This window comes from Myxocyprinus asiaticus, chromosome 17 (genome assembly GCF_019703515.2).
Source record: "Myxocyprinus asiaticus isolate MX2 ecotype Aquarium Trade chromosome 17, UBuf_Myxa_2, whole genome shotgun sequence".
In the NCBI taxonomy this organism is placed as follows: Eukaryota; Metazoa; Chordata; class Actinopteri; order Cypriniformes; family Catostomidae; genus Myxocyprinus; species Myxocyprinus asiaticus.
This window is the reverse complement of record NC_059360.1, coordinates 10,964,315-10,983,177: the sequence shown is the minus strand read 5'-3', so window position 1 is coordinate 10,983,177 and position 18,863 is coordinate 10,964,315. Positions and strand designations below refer to the sequence as shown.

The 18,863-nt window shown below is 39.7% G+C and overlaps 1 protein-coding gene across 1 annotated transcript in view; it reads left to right on the top strand.

The window, feature by feature from the left end:
* The window catches only part of LOC127455198 (ALK tyrosine kinase receptor), a 787,259-nt gene that overhangs the window by 697,782 nt on the left and 70,614 nt on the right, over positions 1 to 18,863 (top strand). The window contains exons 8-10 of the mRNA XM_051722881.1: positions 5,419 to 5,519; positions 12,086 to 12,252; positions 14,646 to 14,740. Coding sequence (XP_051578841.1) covers positions 5,419 to 5,519; positions 12,086 to 12,252; positions 14,646 to 14,740 — 363 coding nt within the window. The remainder of the gene's footprint in view (positions 1 to 5,418; positions 5,520 to 12,085; positions 12,253 to 14,645; positions 14,741 to 18,863) is intronic.

Below are 18,863 nucleotides of genomic sequence, written 5' to 3'. Positions count from 1 at the left end.
CCATCAGTGGCATCCTCTCCACTATGGTGCGGGGCAAGGGTGTCTCCATTCTCTGGGTGGAGAAGCAATAGAGCCTGTCCCCGTAGCCGAGTTGTGCAAGGGCTTTTACAGGCCTTATTTTATTGTGCCCAAGAGAGGGGGAGGGTCACGCCAAATCTTGGATCTGCGTGCTTTGAACAAAGCCTTACACAGGCTTCCGTTCAAGATGTTAACGCAGAAGTGCATCCTGGGGTCAGTACAACATCAGGATTGGTTTGTGGCCATTGACCTGAAGGACGCGTACTTCTACACGTATCGACACAGACCCTTTCTTCGGTTTGCCTTTGAGGGACGAGCATACCAGTACAAGGTCCTCCGCTTCGGTCTGTCCCTGTCCCCTCACGTCTTTACCAAGGTCGCAGAGGCTGCCCTTGCCCCGCTGAGGGAGAAGGGCTTTCGCATTCTCAATTATCTTGACGACTGACTAATCCTAGCTCACACGCGAGATCTATTGTGTGCACACAGGGACCTTGTGCTTCAGCACCTCGACAGATTCTGGCTTCAGGTCAACTTGGAGAAGAGCAAGCTCTCCCCTGTGCAGAGCATCTCTTTTCTCGGTATGGAGTTGGACTCGGTCACTCTCAAGGCACGTCTTATGACTGAAGACCTTCAGGCAGAAGGTAGCGGTGCCAGTAAAACAATTTCAGAGGCTCCTGGGACATATGCCATCCTCAGCGGCGGTTCTCCCCCTCAGGTTGATGCATATGAGACCGCTTCAGCACTGGCTATAGACTCGAGTACCGAGGTGGGCATGGCGCCACGGCAACCGGCGAGTGACCATCTTGCCACAGTGCCATCAGACTTGCAGCCCTTGGTCGGACCTGGCATTTCTACAGGCAGGTGTTCCCCTAGAGCAGGTCTCAAGGTGTGTCGTGGTCACAACAGAGGCCTTGTACTAAGGCTGGGGTGCCGTGTGCAACGGGAAGGCAGTCTCGGGGCTCTGGACAGGGCCCTGTCTCCTTTGGCAGAGCATCAACTGCTTAGAGATGCTGGCGGTATTGCTGGCCCTGCGGAGGCTTCGGCCATTGATTCAGGGCAAGCATGTGTTGGTCCAGACTGACAACACAGCGACCGTAGCATACAAAAACCGCCAAGGTGGCATATGCTCGCGTAGCATGTCGCAACTCGCCTGCCGCCTCCTCCTCTGGAGTCAGCTGACATTGAAGTTGCTGCGAGCCATTGACCTTCCAGGCGTCCTCAACCATGCAGCGGATGCGCTTTCACAGCAGGTAACGCTCTGTGGAGAAATGCGATAGTTAGAGGGAAGTTGAAGGTGATAAGATACCGGAGTAATCTGTCTCAGAATTTTGAAAGATGGAGACGAAGTTCACATGTGGAAAGCCAAACCCATTGACCAGAAGTGTAGATAGGACTGGGGCGTCGATGACAATCAGCCTATTCCTTCTATCTCCTAACTGCCCTTTGGACATGACCTTGGTCCCACACCTCTTCACTCCGCTGGAGCCATTCATTGATGGCAGGAAGCTCTGTGGGTTCTCCTGACCAGGGGAATAGAGGGGGTTGAAAACCCAGCAAACATTGAAAAGGGGTCATGCCTGTGGATGACTTCTGGAGGGAATTCTGCGTATACTCTGCCCAGAGCAGATACAGTTGTGCTCAAAAGTTTGCATACCCTTGGAGAATTGGTATATATGTACCATTTTTAAAGAAAACATGAGTGAGCAGGCAAAACATATTTTTGTATTTCTTATGGGATTCATATTCAACTGTAGGTTATAACAGAATGGCACAATCATAAAACAAAACATGGCAACAATGAAAAAAATGAAATGACCCTGTTCAAAAGTCTGCATACCCTTAGTTCTTAATACTGTGTATTGCCCCCTTTAGCATCACTGACAGCGTGCAGTCTTTTGTAATAGTTGTCTATGAGGCCCCAAATTCTTGCAGGTGGTATAGCTGCCCATTCGTCTTGGCAAAATGCCTCCAGGTCATGCAAAGTCTTTGGTCGTCTTGCATGAACCGCACGTTTGAGATCTCCCCAGAGTGGCTCGATGATATTAAGGTCAGGTGTCTGTGATGGCCACTCCAGAACCTTCACCTTTTTCTGCTGTAACCACTTGAGGGTCAACTTGGCCTTGTGCTTAGGGTCATTGTCATGCTGGAAAGTCCAAGAGCGTCCCATGTGCAGCTTTCATGCAGAAGAATGCAAATTGTCTGCCAGTATTTTCTGATAACATGCTGCATTCATCTTGCCATCAATTTTCACAAGATTCTCCATGCCTTTAGAGCTCACACACCCCCAAAACATCAGTGAGCCACCACCATGCTCCACAGTGGGGATGGTATTCTTTTCACTATAGGCCTTGTTGACCCCTCTCCAAACATAGCGCTTATGGTTGTGACCATAAAGCTCTATTTTGGTCTCGTCACTCCAAATTACATGTCAAGGTGTTGTTGGGCATATTGTAACCAGGCTTTTTTGTGGCATTGGCGCAGTAAAGGCTTCTTTCTGGCAACTCGACCATGCAGCTCATTTTTGTTCAAGTATCATCGTATTGTGCTCCTTGAAACAACCACACTTTTTTTTTTCCAGAGCAGCCTGTATTTTTCCTGAGGTTACCTGTGGGTTTTTCTTTGTATCCTGAACAATTCTTCTGGTAGTTGTGGCTGAAATCTTTCTTGGTCTACCTGACCTTGGCTTGGTATCAAGAGATCCCCGAATTTTCCCACTTCTTAATAAGTGATTTAACAGTACTGACTGGCATTTTCAAGGCTTTGGATATCTGTTTATATCCTTTTCCATCTTTATAAAGTTCCATTACCTTGTTACGTAGGTCTTTTGATAGTTCTTTTCGGCTCCCCATGGCTCAGTATCTAGCCTGCTCAGTGCATCTACGTGAGAGCTAACAAACTTATTGACTATTTATACACAGACAGTAATTGCAATTTAAAAGCCACAGGTGTGATAAATTAAACTTTAATTGCCATTTAAAACTGTGTGTGTCACCTTGTGTGTCTGTAACGAGGCCAAACATTCAGGGGTATGTAATCTTTTGATCAGGGCCATTTGGGTGATTTCTGTTATCATTATGATTTAAAAAGGAGCCAAACAACTATGTTATAATAAATGGCTTCATATGATCACTATCCTTAAATAAAAGACAGTTTTTTTTGCATGATCAGTCATATTTTCAAAATCAATGCCAAAATTTCACAATTTCTGCCAGGGTATGCAAACTTTTGAGCACAACTCCAGTCAGCCTTGTTCTTGTTACAATACATTCTGAGAAAGCGTGTGATCTCCTGGTTTAAGCGCTCGGTTTGGCCGTTTGATTGAGGATGGTAGCCTGAAGTGAGGCTGATGTTGATGTTGAGTTGTTGAAAGAAAGCTTTCCAGACCCGGGATGTAAACTGTGGACCCCTGTCGGAGACAATGTCCTCAGGTAGTCCGTAGAAGCGAAACACCTGATGTAGAGTATGTTCAGCAGTCTCGAAGGCTGTGGGAAGCTTGGGCAGAGGGATTAGTCAACATGCCTTTGAGAACCAATCAGTGACAGTTAGAATGGTTGTATTACCTTGGGAAACAGGGAGGTCGGTGATAAAGTCGATGGCAATATGCAACCAAGGACAGTGGGGAATAGGTAGCGGTTGGAACAGGAGAAGTCCTTGAGTTCACGACATTAAGACTAATAACAATTTGGTGAGTTAAAACAAGAAGGCAATGTGAAACAGGAGATGTTAAACAAGCGAGGCAATCATGTCAAAGTATATAAGGAGCCTCCAAAAACAGCCAGTCTTTCAAGAGCAAGGATCATTCGAGACTTGTCAATTTGCCAACAGATGCTTCAGCAAATAATCCAGCACTTTGAGAACAATGTTCCCCAAAGAAAAATAGGAAGGATTTTGGGCATTTCACCCTCTACAGTGCACAATATAGTTAAAAGATTCAAGGAATCTGGTCAAATCTCAGTGCGTATAGGACAAGACGAAAACCACTTCTGAATGCACATGATCTCTGATCACTCAGACATCACTGTCTTAAAAAACATGAGTAATCTGTAATAATATCATGAACATGGGCTTGGGATTTCTTTAGTAAACCTCGGTTAGTCAACACCATTCGCTGCTGCATCCACAGATGCAAGTTAAGACTTTACTATGCAAAGCGGAAGCCCTACATCAACACTGTCCAGAAGCGCTGCCGACTTCTCCTGGCTCGGTCTCATCTTAGATGGAAAGTAGTACAGTTGAACTGTGTTTTTTGGTCTGATAAGTCCACGTTTCAAATAGTTTTTGAAAAACACAGCCGTCGTGTTCTCTTGGCCAAAGAAGAAAAGGACCATCCAAGCTGTCATCAGCATCAGGACCAAAAGCCAGTGTGTTTTGGCCAGGGGTGTGTCAGTGCCCATGGCATGAGTAACTCGCACATCTGTGAGGGCACCATTAATGCAGACAGATATGTACAAATTTTGTAGCAGCATGCCATCCAGCACCATCTTTTCCATGGATGTCATGGCATTTTTAGCAGGACAACATCAAACCACATACTGGCCGAATAAACAGAGAGTGCGGGTGCTAGATTGGCCTGCCTGCAGTCCTGACCATCTCCAATTGAGAATGCGTGGTACATAATGAAGCGCACAATACAGCAGCGAAGACCCCGTGCAATTGTGCAGCTGAAGACCTGCATAATGGATGAATGTGGGGAAATTCCACTTTTTAAACTTAACAAACTTGTGTCTTCAGTGGCTAAATGCTTAATAAGTGTTATTAGAACAAATGGTGATGTTTCACAGTGGTAAACACTTGACTGTCCCAACTTTTTGGAGTGTGTTGCAATCATCTGATTTGAAATTACTGTACATTCACAAGGTAAAACTTCATAAAATGTTTAGTTGTAGTGCTTTCAGTATATCAAAGGGTAATTATAATTTACAAATAACTCCTTTTTGCTTTTATTAGCATTTTTCATACTGTCCCAACTTTTTTGGAATTTGGGTTATATATTCATTTGCACTGCAAATTTTTTTTACATTCAAGCGTGCATTTGCAAATATACAAATTTCAGTGGAGGAGCTATCAGATTAATAGTGAATAACACCTTAAATGTCTGTTTGTTCCTCACGCATCATAATATTCACCACTTTCAGTGTGAATAAAGCCTTGGAGTACCTTTTTATTTAGATAAATATTTAATCTGACTCTTGCAAATGCAAGGTTGAGGGATAACCTTGATACATTAAAAAGAAAGTGAAATAATTGAAGCAGACATGCTTAATGAATATGCTATATTAGAAATAGACAATAAGCTTTTTTTCTGTTGGCAATCTAACTTTCATCTATATTTTTATTTTCTTTGGGGGAATATTACTTTGTGTAAGTTTGTTTCATGTCTTTCATTATTCTGTCTGTCAGGGGCATTGTTGGCCATTGACAGCCAGCCCAAAGGTCAGCGAGGATCAGCCCAAGTGCACAGCCCGCTTTTCTTCTACCCACTGCGCAACGCCCCTTGCATGGTAAGAAGATGACACCATTTCAGCATTCTGCAAGCAACTATGGCTAGTGCACCATGTCTGTGCAATGGGTTGTTGCTGAATCTCTGAGTAAATTAAGTTTTGAACAGTTTCCATCAACCCTTATTTGGGATCGCTAGCAAATGTATTCTAGCCGAAGCGCACAGAAATCAATGCAATGCTACACCAATAGCTTTACTCTGAATACAGATATGGGCTATGGAACAGTTAGGATAGCACACCAGAAGATGATGGGAACTAAGACAAGATGAAAGAAAGTCTGTCCTAAATATTTGTCTACTAACATACTACTAATACTATTCCTGCAACATGCAGTACATATATTGTGTGTAATATGCAATTTATTTTTAGGCTATGCATGGAATACTTGTTGACCTAATTAATTTGCCAAGTTCACAACAGATAATTCTATATTCTGTGCCCTTTCTTTCCCAGTGTAATGAATAAACCTGAAGTAACATTATTTTTAGGTAATTATTTGATTGGACTGCAAGGATTTAAGACATTCTTACACAAAATTGGATAAAAAAATGCAAAATAAACGCTTTTATTTCTGAGGTGATATCATGATGCTACTAGCTGAATTAAGCATGCAATATAATCAGGTATTTTATGCATAAAGAAAATTTGCATACTGTGCACAGTATATGTACTACTGCATATAGGCCACTGCAAAAAAAAAAAAAAAAAAAAAAAGAAAAAAAAAGGAGGTTCAGGCAGTAAACTTTTCCAAACTGTAGACTGCTGCAGCCTTTGAAATGTTTATTGTTGCATAATGTAGCCTATAATGTTTTCCATCCCATTTTACAAAAAAGATTACTACTGTATGCAATTAGCTGTACACTAGTATTCTGTTCTGAATATAGACCGTGTCTGATTAATCTGGGGAGGATTTTTTGTTAAAATGTTAAGGGTGACTGTAACAGCTTAATTTTTGAATAATTGTATTTCACACTAACATCCTGCATTGTAATTCATTCATGTTTCTTTATTATTTGCATGAGGTTCTCTAGTGAAACGTTTCACACATATCTGGTTTTAGCTGGTACTTTTTCAATGTTTAAGGCTATATGTGACATTTTTAGGATGTGAAATAGTTTTAATGACTTGTTTTTGTAATAGCTACCGACCGAATTTAGACTGATGTCAGGGGGTTATTGTTGCACCATCATTTCAATGTGATTTGAATGTAACTACATGGAAATTTGGCAACCAAATGTGAAATGTTAATGTCCGTTTTGAAGAATGGAAAAATGTCTGGCTCTCGCCTGGTTAAATGGCTTTTGAAAGACTGCCTCCATTCTAAATTCTGAATTCATAGACCTTGACCCCATCAGTCTGTGCCTCACACAAAAGCTTGCTGGGAAAGGTGAATTACACAACTGCAAAAGACTTCCTGAAGAAAAACACTCAAACAGAGAGTTGCAGAGGGAATGGAGAAGCAAAGACTGACAGAGATGGAGCACAGAGGGAAACAGTTTGATAAAAAAAAAAATGAAAGTAAGAAAGAGAGAAAATGTCAAGGAGATTATAGAGTCTAGATAAATAGGAGCACAGGTGGAGGAGGAGGCATTGGTTTGGGCTCTATGAGAAGTCTGACTGACAGCTTTTGATAGATGTGAGGTGAGGGCTTACTCTTGTATGAGCTGTGTCCAGAGCGGTGCTGAGGCACATCGGGCCATGACAGAATTTTGGACTGGAACCAGATGCGAGGCAGGACTGTAGATTATGACCATGATCTCATGACTCCCATAGCTACAGTTCTCAGCAAGTGTTCTGTAATAGGAGAAAACTCTCTCTCTCTTCAACAGCTGGTCTCTTCACACTCTATTGTATGTCGCCCCACACACAGGCCCCTCATTATGGATGAACCTCAGATCAGATGTGATATACGCATCATGGTATACATTAGATCAAGCATAGTCTTGTAGAGCCAGACTTTTGACTTTCAGCATAAAGTCTGGTCCATTTTGCCGCTTAATCTAGTTTAGAACTGCCCATACTGTATATACAGTACAGGAAGGACCATCTAATTGACAACAACAGTTCAGGTTGTTTTTTATGTGATCTTTAGGGGTGGGTAAATCTGAAATCCATGATAATAAAAACTAAAATAATGATGTAGCAATCTGTAAACAGTTTTCTGAGAAGTTTCTTTTGTAGCAGCCTGGTACACATGTAAATACAACTTGTAAACAAGACTTTGTTTCCTGGTAGACTGTGCACACTTAAGGCTGGATTATGCTATGCGACTTCACAAATTTTAGATCCAATTTGCAGTCAGTCTGAGTTGGTACTCGACGACGCTAATCGGCTCTAGTCTGCTGATTTTGGGCCAGTCATAATTTACATATTTTACAGAAAATTACATTGTGTATGATGGGTACGGACTCTGATTTCTTACCCTCAGACTACTATTCCATCTTGTCGGAGGATATCAAACATGTTTTATATTTTTGATCTGACTATCCATGACTACAAGGCACATCTCATATTGTATGATTCTCCAAGACTTAAATCTATAGTCATACGGTGAGCAGCCAATGGAAATTGAGCACTTGGGGTGACAAAGCTCAAGAAATGGAAATGCAAGTGTTCAAAGTGGAACTTAACTTTTAACGCCACTCCAACTCGTGTTGCAGTCTTTAGAGGCCATACTGGCTGCATCTTCCAACCCAAGACCGCACTTAACCCTCCTATAGTATTCAAAAATGGCACCTATCTTTGGTATCCGCAGTCATTTTTGACCAGAAGGTATAGATGTGTAAACCTTTTTTTTTTTCTTTTTTTTTTTTATGATGATGATGATACCATTTTTAAAATGAATGATTTTATGCTATTTTGATTATTTACTTGTAAATGTTTAAATTTCACCATCAATTTGTATATACAAATCAGCACATTTTATCATGTATATTGTAATGACTCAAAGTGAATGCATAATAATGTCAAGAAAATGAACATCAAGAAACAGAAATGAACTGAAACATTAGTATTAGTATAAAACAGAAGAAGAGTAAACATTTTGCAATTTCAAACTTTCTATAGTAAAAATTTATTTTGCAAATGTGTGTGTGTGTGTGTGTGTGTGTGTGTGTGTGTATGGGCACGTTTAAGTGGTTTACGAGGACTTTATTTAGGTTTCAAACTGGTAATTACAAGGGTATTATGCTATAAATGTGGTTTATGAGGACATTTCTAGTGTCCTCATAATTCAAATCACTTAAACATATTAAATGATATTTTATTGAAAATGTAAAAATGCAAAAAGGTTTCTGTGAGGGTTAGGTTTAGGGGTAGGGTTAGGGGATATAATCTGTAGTTTGCACAGTATACAAATCATTATGTCTATGAAGAGTCCTCATAATGATAGCTGCACCAAGGTGTGTGTGTGTGTGTGTGTGTCAGATTGCTGTCATCAGCTGGAAAACAACAGGTGACTTGTTATGCCAACAATGACTAAGAGATGGCTGTAGAACTCCACTTATTGATGCCTTGGTTGTGTGTGTGTGTTTCAAGTCAAGTCATTTTTATTTGTAGAGTGCTTTTAACAATACACATCGTTTCAGTGCAGCTTTACAGAAAATTATGCATTAACAAAAAATGTAACTGTGATATCTATGAAGTCTTAGAGTGACCATTGTGTAGTTTGATTAAATATGATTGTAAATTGTTTATAAAAAATGTAATAATTAAATAATAAATGTATTTAGAACCCCTGTGAGCAAGCTGAAGGCGACAGTGGCAAGAAACACAAAACTCCATATGATGCTGGTTAATGAAGAAAAATAACCTTGGGAGAAACCAGGCTCTGTGTGGGGGCTAGTGCCCCTCTGGCTAAACAACATGAATATAATGCCAATATTAGTTATTTGTGTGCAGTGCAAGTCATGATTTAAAGTTTGTAAACTAAGTGTTAAGGTCGAGAGTTTAAAAAAAAAAAAAAAAAAAGTTTTTTTTTTTTTTTATGAACTGTAAGTTTAATGACTAATGTCTTTGAAGTCCATCTTGGATTAACTGCAGAAGTTCACATAGATGCATTGCCCTTTGTTAGTTGACTGATGAAGGCTTTTGTTGGCAATTAAATGATAGTCTATGTATTCCATTTCAAGAGTGTAGTCCATCAATAGACAAAGGTGATGCAGGCAGACATCTTGGATGCAACCAAGATCCAAACACTGGCACCTAATTGATTACATTATAACAAGACGTGTTGACAAAAGCGATGTCTTGTTGACCCGGGCCATGAGAGATGCAGAATGCTGGACAGATCACCGCTTGATCATGACCAAGCGCCACATCAAATAGCACCCCCCACAGCGTCTCAGGAAATCTAATAAAAACCAGCTGAACTGTGCTAAGTTAAAGTCAGCCCCAGCAAGGAACATGTACTGTCGTTCTGTAGGTATGAGGGCACCAGATGTTGAGGCCATTCTGTGCTCTGATAACACCATGGATCAGAAATGGACCTCCATAAACACAGTGCTTCATAAAGCTGCAGTCGACTCTATAGGCTATAAAGCCAGAAAACATCAGGACTGGTTCGAAGAGAACTCCGTGACCATCATGTCCCTGCTGAAACCATGCGCAGAGCACATAGGGCTACTCTCAACTGCCCTGTATCTGCTATCCTCAGGGCAACAGTGGCAAACAGCACAAAATGAGGAACAAACAACCTTACGCACTCTGTACAAAATGCATGGTGAATGAACAAAGCTCAAGAAATTCAGTCATATGCTGACAGAAAAGACACGCACAATTTCTACAACTCCATAAAAACCATATATGGCCCTAGGAACTTTTCCATCACACCCCTAAAAGCAGCAGATGGTCTCTCAAACTTGAAACACCAGAAACAGATCTTGGCAAGGTGGGCTGGACATTTTGATGTCCTCCTCAACCAACACTCACCAACTGATCCTTCCATCCTGAAAGAGCTGCCTAATCAGCTACCTATTCAAGTCCTTGACCACCCACCAACCTTTCAAGAGGTGCTAGCAGCCATCAACTCCCTCAGAAACAACAAGTCCCCCTGGCAGTAACGGTATCCCAGCAGAGCTCCTCAAACAAGTTGGCTACTTGTGTACCAGGATGATCCACCAATACACCCTGCTGGTCTGGGACCTGGAGAGTATCCCTCAACAATGGAGGAATGCCAACATTGTCACTCTCTATAAATACAAGGGTGACAAAACCACCTGTGGCAACAGTCGTGGTCACTGAACACCAACTGTGCTGGCTTGGGCATGTTATTAGGATGCCTCAAGAGCACCTGCCACAGCAAGTCCTGTATGGACAACTTCATCAGGATCGTCAGGCCGCAGGTGGTAAAAAGAAGTACAAATACCAGCTAAAAACATCACTAGGAAAATGTCAACTAAATGTCAAAGCTGCCACTAACCATTCTATCTGGTGGCAGCTCTGACACACAGGAATTTAGCAGCTGGAATTGGAAAGGAATATGTAGAAACATCAAAAAAGACTAAAGAGACACACTGCCATGCCTGCCCCCACTAACCCAGATTTTCCATGCCCAACATGCAATACATTTTGTGGATCTAGGATTGGACTCTGCAGCCATCAAAGAATACACCATTAATGAGGAGGAATGTCATCATTGGATACGATGGACTGCTATAAGCAAGCAAGCGTGCGTGTGTGTTTTGCATTGAGGATGTTTTAGAGTCTCACCCTGTAATTTCTGTCTGTTTTTTTTTTTTCTGCATTGTGGCTGATTTATGTATTGTATTTTACAGATACAACAGCTCTGTTTTTTGGTCTTTCCCATTCATTTTCAATGGTCAGTCAATTTTGACCACAAATACCAAAGGTGTCGATTTTTTTTACAATCACTTAGACTTATCGAATCAAGCCCAATTTTATTTTATTTTTAAGTTCAGATGACAAAAGGAGAAAAAGTCACCAAGTCTTGTACTGTTCAGATAAAGGAAACCATTAAAAAAAAATAAAAGAAATTACAATTTATTTCTGTCAAAAATGACCGAATACCATAGGAGGGTTAAAAATGCTCAACCTGTGTATTTTGCGACTTGGAACACGTAGTTGCAGCAACAATAACAGCATCACTCCCATACATGTTTGTTTACATCTCTCATGCATCTCCTAGAACAGGAGGGTGTGTATTTCCACGCAAGTTTGTGATCAGATTGGATCAACTTGACAGTCGGGTAGTGTGTGATCTTCATTCATTTGCTGGGTGATAGCCAGTTTTTATCTCTAGCCATTTACAAAGTCGTGTGTGACACCTAGTATTTTGAAAATTGTTCAGATTTTAAAAGTCTGGAATTGCAATCCAGCCTTTGCTCGCAGTCAGATTGGAACTGCCAACCTAGATCTTGCCATTTTTTGTGTGCAGTATACATCCTGTAATCACTGAATGGTGTGTGAGATGTCCATCTAAGGAAAAGAACAGATCATGCATAATCAACACCATCACTGTCTATCATCCTTGAGACTGGAAAGAAATGGTTGACACCACATTTGGCAATGCATCTGTGCTCAAGTATGACATGTGATCTCTTCTATAGGTCAAATTCTGGGTGTGTGGATCTTCAGATGGAGTGCTCTCACTCTGGATTATCGAAAACAGCACAGGTCCTGAGGGCCAACGGAGTCTTTGGAACTCAACAAGTGAGGCTAATATGGGCAAAGGGTGGAAACTCATCACCCTACCTCTCTTTGGATTGGTGGATCTGTAAGTTTACTCACAACCTTTAAATTTTTAAGTGCTCATATACTAAAGATTAGAGCAGCTCCACATCCACATTCCTATTTGTTCATTTTTAAGTGTTTAATGTCAGTTTGCTAATAAAATTTTGTTGCGTTTGGGCCACCCACCAACATGCTGGATTTTGTAGCTGCAGTGGCTCGGGACACATGACTAAAATCACTTATCTCTTTGGTCGATCAGTTTTCTTTGCAGTCCGAAGAAAATTTAAATCAGACTGCCCTCCGTAATTATTATTATTATTTTTTTTTTTCAGTTTGTAGGCAGACGATTTGTCAGACCCAGTGTGAATAGTACTATAGGAATCCATTGTTCCTATTTAAAGAACCATTCGCAACGAACATTCGCATTGAAAATTCGAGCTTGGTGTGAATAGGCCTTTAGCACTGTGGCAACAAGTTTTGCTCAGACAAGCACCACTATCATTTTCCTCAGAAAATTAAAAAATTATGTTCTGAACATTATCCGTGGCATGAATGTGCACTTGGGATTTACCACTAAACTACAGCACAAACAATGGTAAGTAAGCATTTGCTATAATCAATAATGCAAATTACATTTTCAAATACATGCAAGATGTTTTCACTCAGCACTGTGGAAACTGTAGTCATTTGCCTTCAGTTTTGCACAAACCCACACATTTACACAGAAATCCTAATGACTCCCTATGGTCCTGCCTTTGGGCCCATCAGCACACCACACATCGCTCATCATAATACTCTCTCCAGAAGAAAACGAGGGATGGAGGAAAAAATCGATAAGGAGGCCCACCATTCATCTAAACTTTCAATCCAATTAGCAAGTGCCCTTGACTTGTAAGAGTAAGGAGGGCATAGGAAAATAGAAGGCAACTCCTCCCAAAACCCACACAATTCCCCACACCCCAGCCTTCGCTCTTGTAATCCAGAACTCCACCAATCCCGGTCTACAGATGGTGATTACAATTTCATTCCTGGCCTCCTTACCCTTTCTTCTTTGAGTCACATTTGTTTTTTATTCAACCCTTAGACTTCGTGGTCTAGCCGAACAAGCTTCATGCCCTATGACCTGGACAGTCCATGCTGACCCCCGCTGTCAGGGGAAATATGAATTCTTAGAGCAGGACAAGATGGTGGTGCTCTTCCCAAACACTTATTCAAAATGAGCTGGCAAGAGGAATATGATGGGTTGTACTCTAGTCATAAAGTCAAATATATTTTTGGCATCTCACTAGCCAACTTCAAATGCAAAGCAAATTTGACAGAGGAAGACACCTGCTGACTGTTTTTCTGAAATCTCGCTGTCTTTTGTCAGAGGTCTGAGGTCCGATTCCAATGGTTGACAGACATAGTGAGTTTTTGTCTGATTCACAGTCATGTAGAAACCTTGGGAGGAACCCAGATTTGGGGAAATCCATTTCTTTAGGCTTATGCATTTATACAAATGTATACAAAGCATACATGCCTACATACATGCATAAATAAATAAATACACAAATTGACCACATGTAATCCAGCCGCATTGCTTTTACATCTACTGGTGAAGTATTTTGAGGGATTTCAATGAATATTTTACCCAAAAATAAAAATTCTGTCCAAAAGAATGTCCAGGCTGTTCTTTTTCATAAAATTGTATAATAAAAGTAGTCCATATGACTCTGGCATATACTCTATTCATTATATCAAAGTCTTCTAAGCACATAAAATAGTTTGAGGAAAAGACTGAAAATGAAGTCGTTGAAAATGTTCCCCTCTGTTATAGTTTTAAAATATCATTAGCACTTGCATACGTTCAAACTTGGCACATTGCGATCAGTCACAAGACATGCAAGAACCAATGGCATTTGACATAATTGATGTTAAACCTGGTGTGACTTACAGTATCTTGAGGTATCAGGTTTGAACATGCACAAGTGCAAATGAGATTTGTGGGCTGCTGCAAAGGGGAAGATTTTCAGCAATTAGCAACTAATTTCAGTCTTTTCCCCAAACACAGCTATGGCTTCAGAAGAGCTGGAATATAATGCATACGTCATATGGGCTACTTTTATATTCATTTGTGTATAAATTTGTGTTATTTTTGGAACTTGACAGCCCTAGTACCCATTCACTTCCTTTGTATGGAGAAAAAAAGAAGGGAAAAAAAAAACAGCCTGGACATTCTGCTAAACATCTCATTGTCTATGGAAGAGAGAAAGTTATACAGGTTTGGAGTTTACATTTTAGTTTTTTTCTTTTCGCCCAAAGGATTTTTTTTTTTCCCACAGTGACTAGGTTATAGCTTTTTCCTGCTGGGTTATCACCATGTATTTCTTTTCTATTAATTAGTCTTGGTTTAACAGATGTCTTTATATCTGTTTCTCTCAATCTTTCTCAATCTAGGTTCTACCTGCAGTTCAGTGCAGATATATCCTCTAGTGCAGGAATCGCCTTTGCAGTGGACAACTTCACTCTTAGTATGGAGTGTTTCCTAGAAAGTGAGTATTGCACTTTTATTACCTGTCAAGCTTTCCTGAGATGAGACAAGTAGCCATTTTAAAAAAAGAGATAATTAATCTAGCCATTAATCATCCATTAATTGTTTTTTAGCAGCTAGTACCATCTTCTCCATTCAGGCTCAAATGCAGTTTTCAGAGAACAGACTTTCATAGAATGCTGTAAAACGACATTAAATTATTAATCTTTATATATTTAAACACTACCAGTCAAAAATTTTGAAACACTTGATCTTAAAAATCTTTTGATCTGAAGGTGTATGCATAAATGTTTGAAATTCATTTTGTAGACAAAAATATAATTGTGCCACCATATTAATTTATTTAATTATAAAACTCAAATTTAATAAAAAAAATAAATACATTTTTTGAAATTGATGACTTGGACCAAATAATAAAGAAAAGCAGCCAATATGTGCCCAACATAGATGGAATATATGTAAACAATACTGTTTAAAAAGCATCCCAGGGTGATACCTAAAGAAGTTGTTTGAGAAAATGTCAAGAGTACTTGTCTGCAAATTCTAGGCAAAGGGTGGCTACTTTGAAGATGCTAAAATATAACACAGTTTTGATTTATTTTGGATTTTGTTTAGTCACAACATAATTCCCATAGTTCCATTTATGTTATTCCATAGTTTTAATGATTTTAACTATTATTCTAAAATGCGAATAACCGGTGTGTGTGTGTGTGTGTGTGTGTGTGTGTGTGTGTGTGTGTGTGTGTATATATATATATATATATATATATATATATATATATATATATGACCGGTAATGTGTGTGTGTATGTATGTATATATAGATAGAGAGATAGATAGTACCTGAACTTGAACCTGTATGGCTGTATCATGACAATTTATCGACTGAATGTCTTTCTCTGATTCTGAGCAGGTAAACTGGAACCTGTATGTTGATTCCATATTCACCAGATTATATTTGTAGGGATTTGTAAAACCAGATGCAAATTATTTGATTTTGATAAATTGCAAACAGATTTTCAACTATACCCCTTACAAAAAAAGTACTGTGGTGATACCATGGTATGGTTATGGTATCATATAGATAGTTGGGATAGATGGTACTAGTACTTTGATACAGTGGCCCAAATACATATATCTGAACACTTAAGCCATTCTTAAAAATGTAGAATGTCCAATATGCCATGGTACTAAATGATTACCATATTGATGTACCATGGTATTTGTACAGTATGATACTCTAAGGTACCTCAAGGAATACCATGGTACATATCCAACATCCATGGTTTTACCATGATCATTTTTGGTATTTCTTTGTTAGTGACAGAAAATAAAAATGTCATGACTATAAAAGACTCCTAATTTACATGAGTAGGACAGTTGATAATTTTCAACTGAAGTAAAATTCCACGTGTGATCTAAGAAGCCATAGAGACATATAGCATAGGCTTGTGGTTTCATATAAAGGCCAAAACTTTGTTTTTTACAATGACTCAGTCACATCATGTTAACTGAGATGCCAAGTTAATGATCACATGAGAATGACAAGACCTTAAAGCCAGTACTAAGAGGACATTGACAAGAAAGACAGCCTCTCAAGTTCCACTTTTTGATTGTGCACGAAATTGTGAGCAGTCTGAGGGGGCCCTTTAAATAGATTTGAATGAGATCAGCACAGGATATGGCATAGCTGGGAAAAGAGCAGGAATGGGTAGCCCTCCCAGATCTTGGTAACAGTGTAAGAAGTGCTTTAATGCCCAAAAGGAGTGGATATGACTTTACAGTAATCTGAAGGAATAGTTTACCATTTTTTTGGATGCTGGATGCTGTGTAGTGTTTTTGCGCTGGTGTCCCTACCAGGCTTTCTAACTCACCCAATGTTTGTAGGTCTGATGGTCCTACAACATGATTGGGTTTTTAAAACAATACAGCCATAACAATTTACATAAAAAAAATATTTAATTCTAAATACTTAGATACTGACTTAGGATATCTTAGATATCAATTACAAGCAAAATGGACAGAATTTTATTTTATTATTATTTTTTGCTGGTGAACACCATCACTAACCAGCATAAACCAGCCTGGACTTTCATGAAAGTACATGCAGGTCTATGCTGGTCTTTTCAGCAGGGTAGACTATGCTAAGTTATAAATGTAGTGCATTTTAGCTTTTCGTAATGTTTCCTGACTTACAATAAGAAAGAATAGTTTTAAAGAGCAAAGTAATAAGCTTAACCTAAACATACATAACATACATTTGCTATTTCTTATGCGGACTGTTACATCTTAAGTTGTTTTATAGTGCTAATTGTGTAAAGCTAAAGGATTTTATTAAAGGTGGTGGGCTATGTAGCACCAAAAGTAAAGGGATAAATGTATGAAAATCTAATTGATGGCTGGCACTTTGATCCTAACAGTGTGATAACTTTAAAGCATCATTAGATGTGATGAGATATGCATCTTCATGAGATCTGAGAGCCTCACAACAGTGGTCCTAATCCCTCTCCGTTGACAAGAGAGTGTCACTGATGTTGAATGGCTCACTTGCTCCATGAAATGTGTGCCCATCAGTCTACACCATTTTCTGCCACACATTGATCCGACACAGCAGCACTGCGGCACCATCTATTCCAACCTCTCTCCCATCTCCTTTTCAGGTGGCACTTTTTAATGAATAGAGTTATACATTATGCCCTCATTCCCTGTCTAAATGAAATATACTCTACATCATTACAAGTCAATAAGCACTGAAGTCTGTGGGCAAATCATCCAGTGTTGTTTCCAATGGAAAGCAGTGTGTATTATTGACATTACTGATTTGTCTAAAAATCAATTGATTAATATGTGGTACAAGACAGTGGTGCAGTTGTGAAGAGATGGGCATACTGTGAATTTATTTGCGGTGCAAAGTACATACTATGAATTTAACTTGCGTGGGTACAGTCAGTATTTTCCCAAAGTTTAATAGCATTTGTTGTATTTAAATGCATAAAGATGTTCATGTTTAGCAGCTAAGTAAATTTACAGTGCAAATTATAATGACTCTAGCGCTACTAGTTCATCAGCATTTCACTGTAAATACTAGAAATGTGCCGCTCCTAACTAAAATGGAAAGTATGATTGGTTAGCATATATCCTATCTCAGCTGAAACATATGTTCTGATTGGTTGCTCATTTGACTTGGACTGTCTAACATGCCCATGACTTCAGTTCAGTTCTCCTGCCTCCCACTGCTCCAAATCAAATCAAATCAAATCACTTTTATTGTCACACAACCATATACACAAGTGCAATAGTGTGTGAAATTCTTGGGTGCAATTCCGAGCAACATAGTAGTCGTGACAGTGATGGGACATATACCAATTTACAATAAACATCAGATTTACAACACAATTTAAAATCTAATATACACATAATTACACATAACACAATATACAAATAATAACATACAATGTACAGTATACAATACACACAATATAGAATACACATTATACAATAAAAAAGTATATATAGTATATATAAAATATACAGTAGGTTGTATTGTACTGTATTGACATTCAGGCTGTTGGTTGATAGTAAGTTGCCAGTGTGTTGTTAAGAGAGAATATAATATAATAATTATATAATTTATGACAGTCCGGTGTGAGATATAAGAGTAAGAGTAATAAAGTGCAGTGCTTATGTATTTTGATCGTGGGAGATCAAGAGTTCAAAAGTCTGATTGCTTGGGGGAAGAAGCTATCATGAAATCGGCTGGTGTGGGTGCTGATGCTGCGATACTGCCTACCTAATGGTAGCAGTGAGAACAGCCCATGGCCCGGGTGGCTGGAGTCTCTGATGATCCTCCGAGCTTTTTTCACACACCACCTGGTATATATGTCCTGGAGGGAGGGAAACTCACCTCCGATGATGTGTCTGGCAGTTCGCACCTCCCTTTGCAGTGCTTTGCGGTTGTGGGCGGTGCTATTGCCGTACTAGGCGGAGATGCAGCCAGTCAGGATGCTCTCTACAGTGCAGGTGTAGAAGCGTGTGAGGATGTGGCGGTTCATTCCAAACTTCCTCAGCCGTCTCAGGAAGAAGAGGCGATGATGAGCCTTCTTCACAACGGCTTCAGTGTGGAT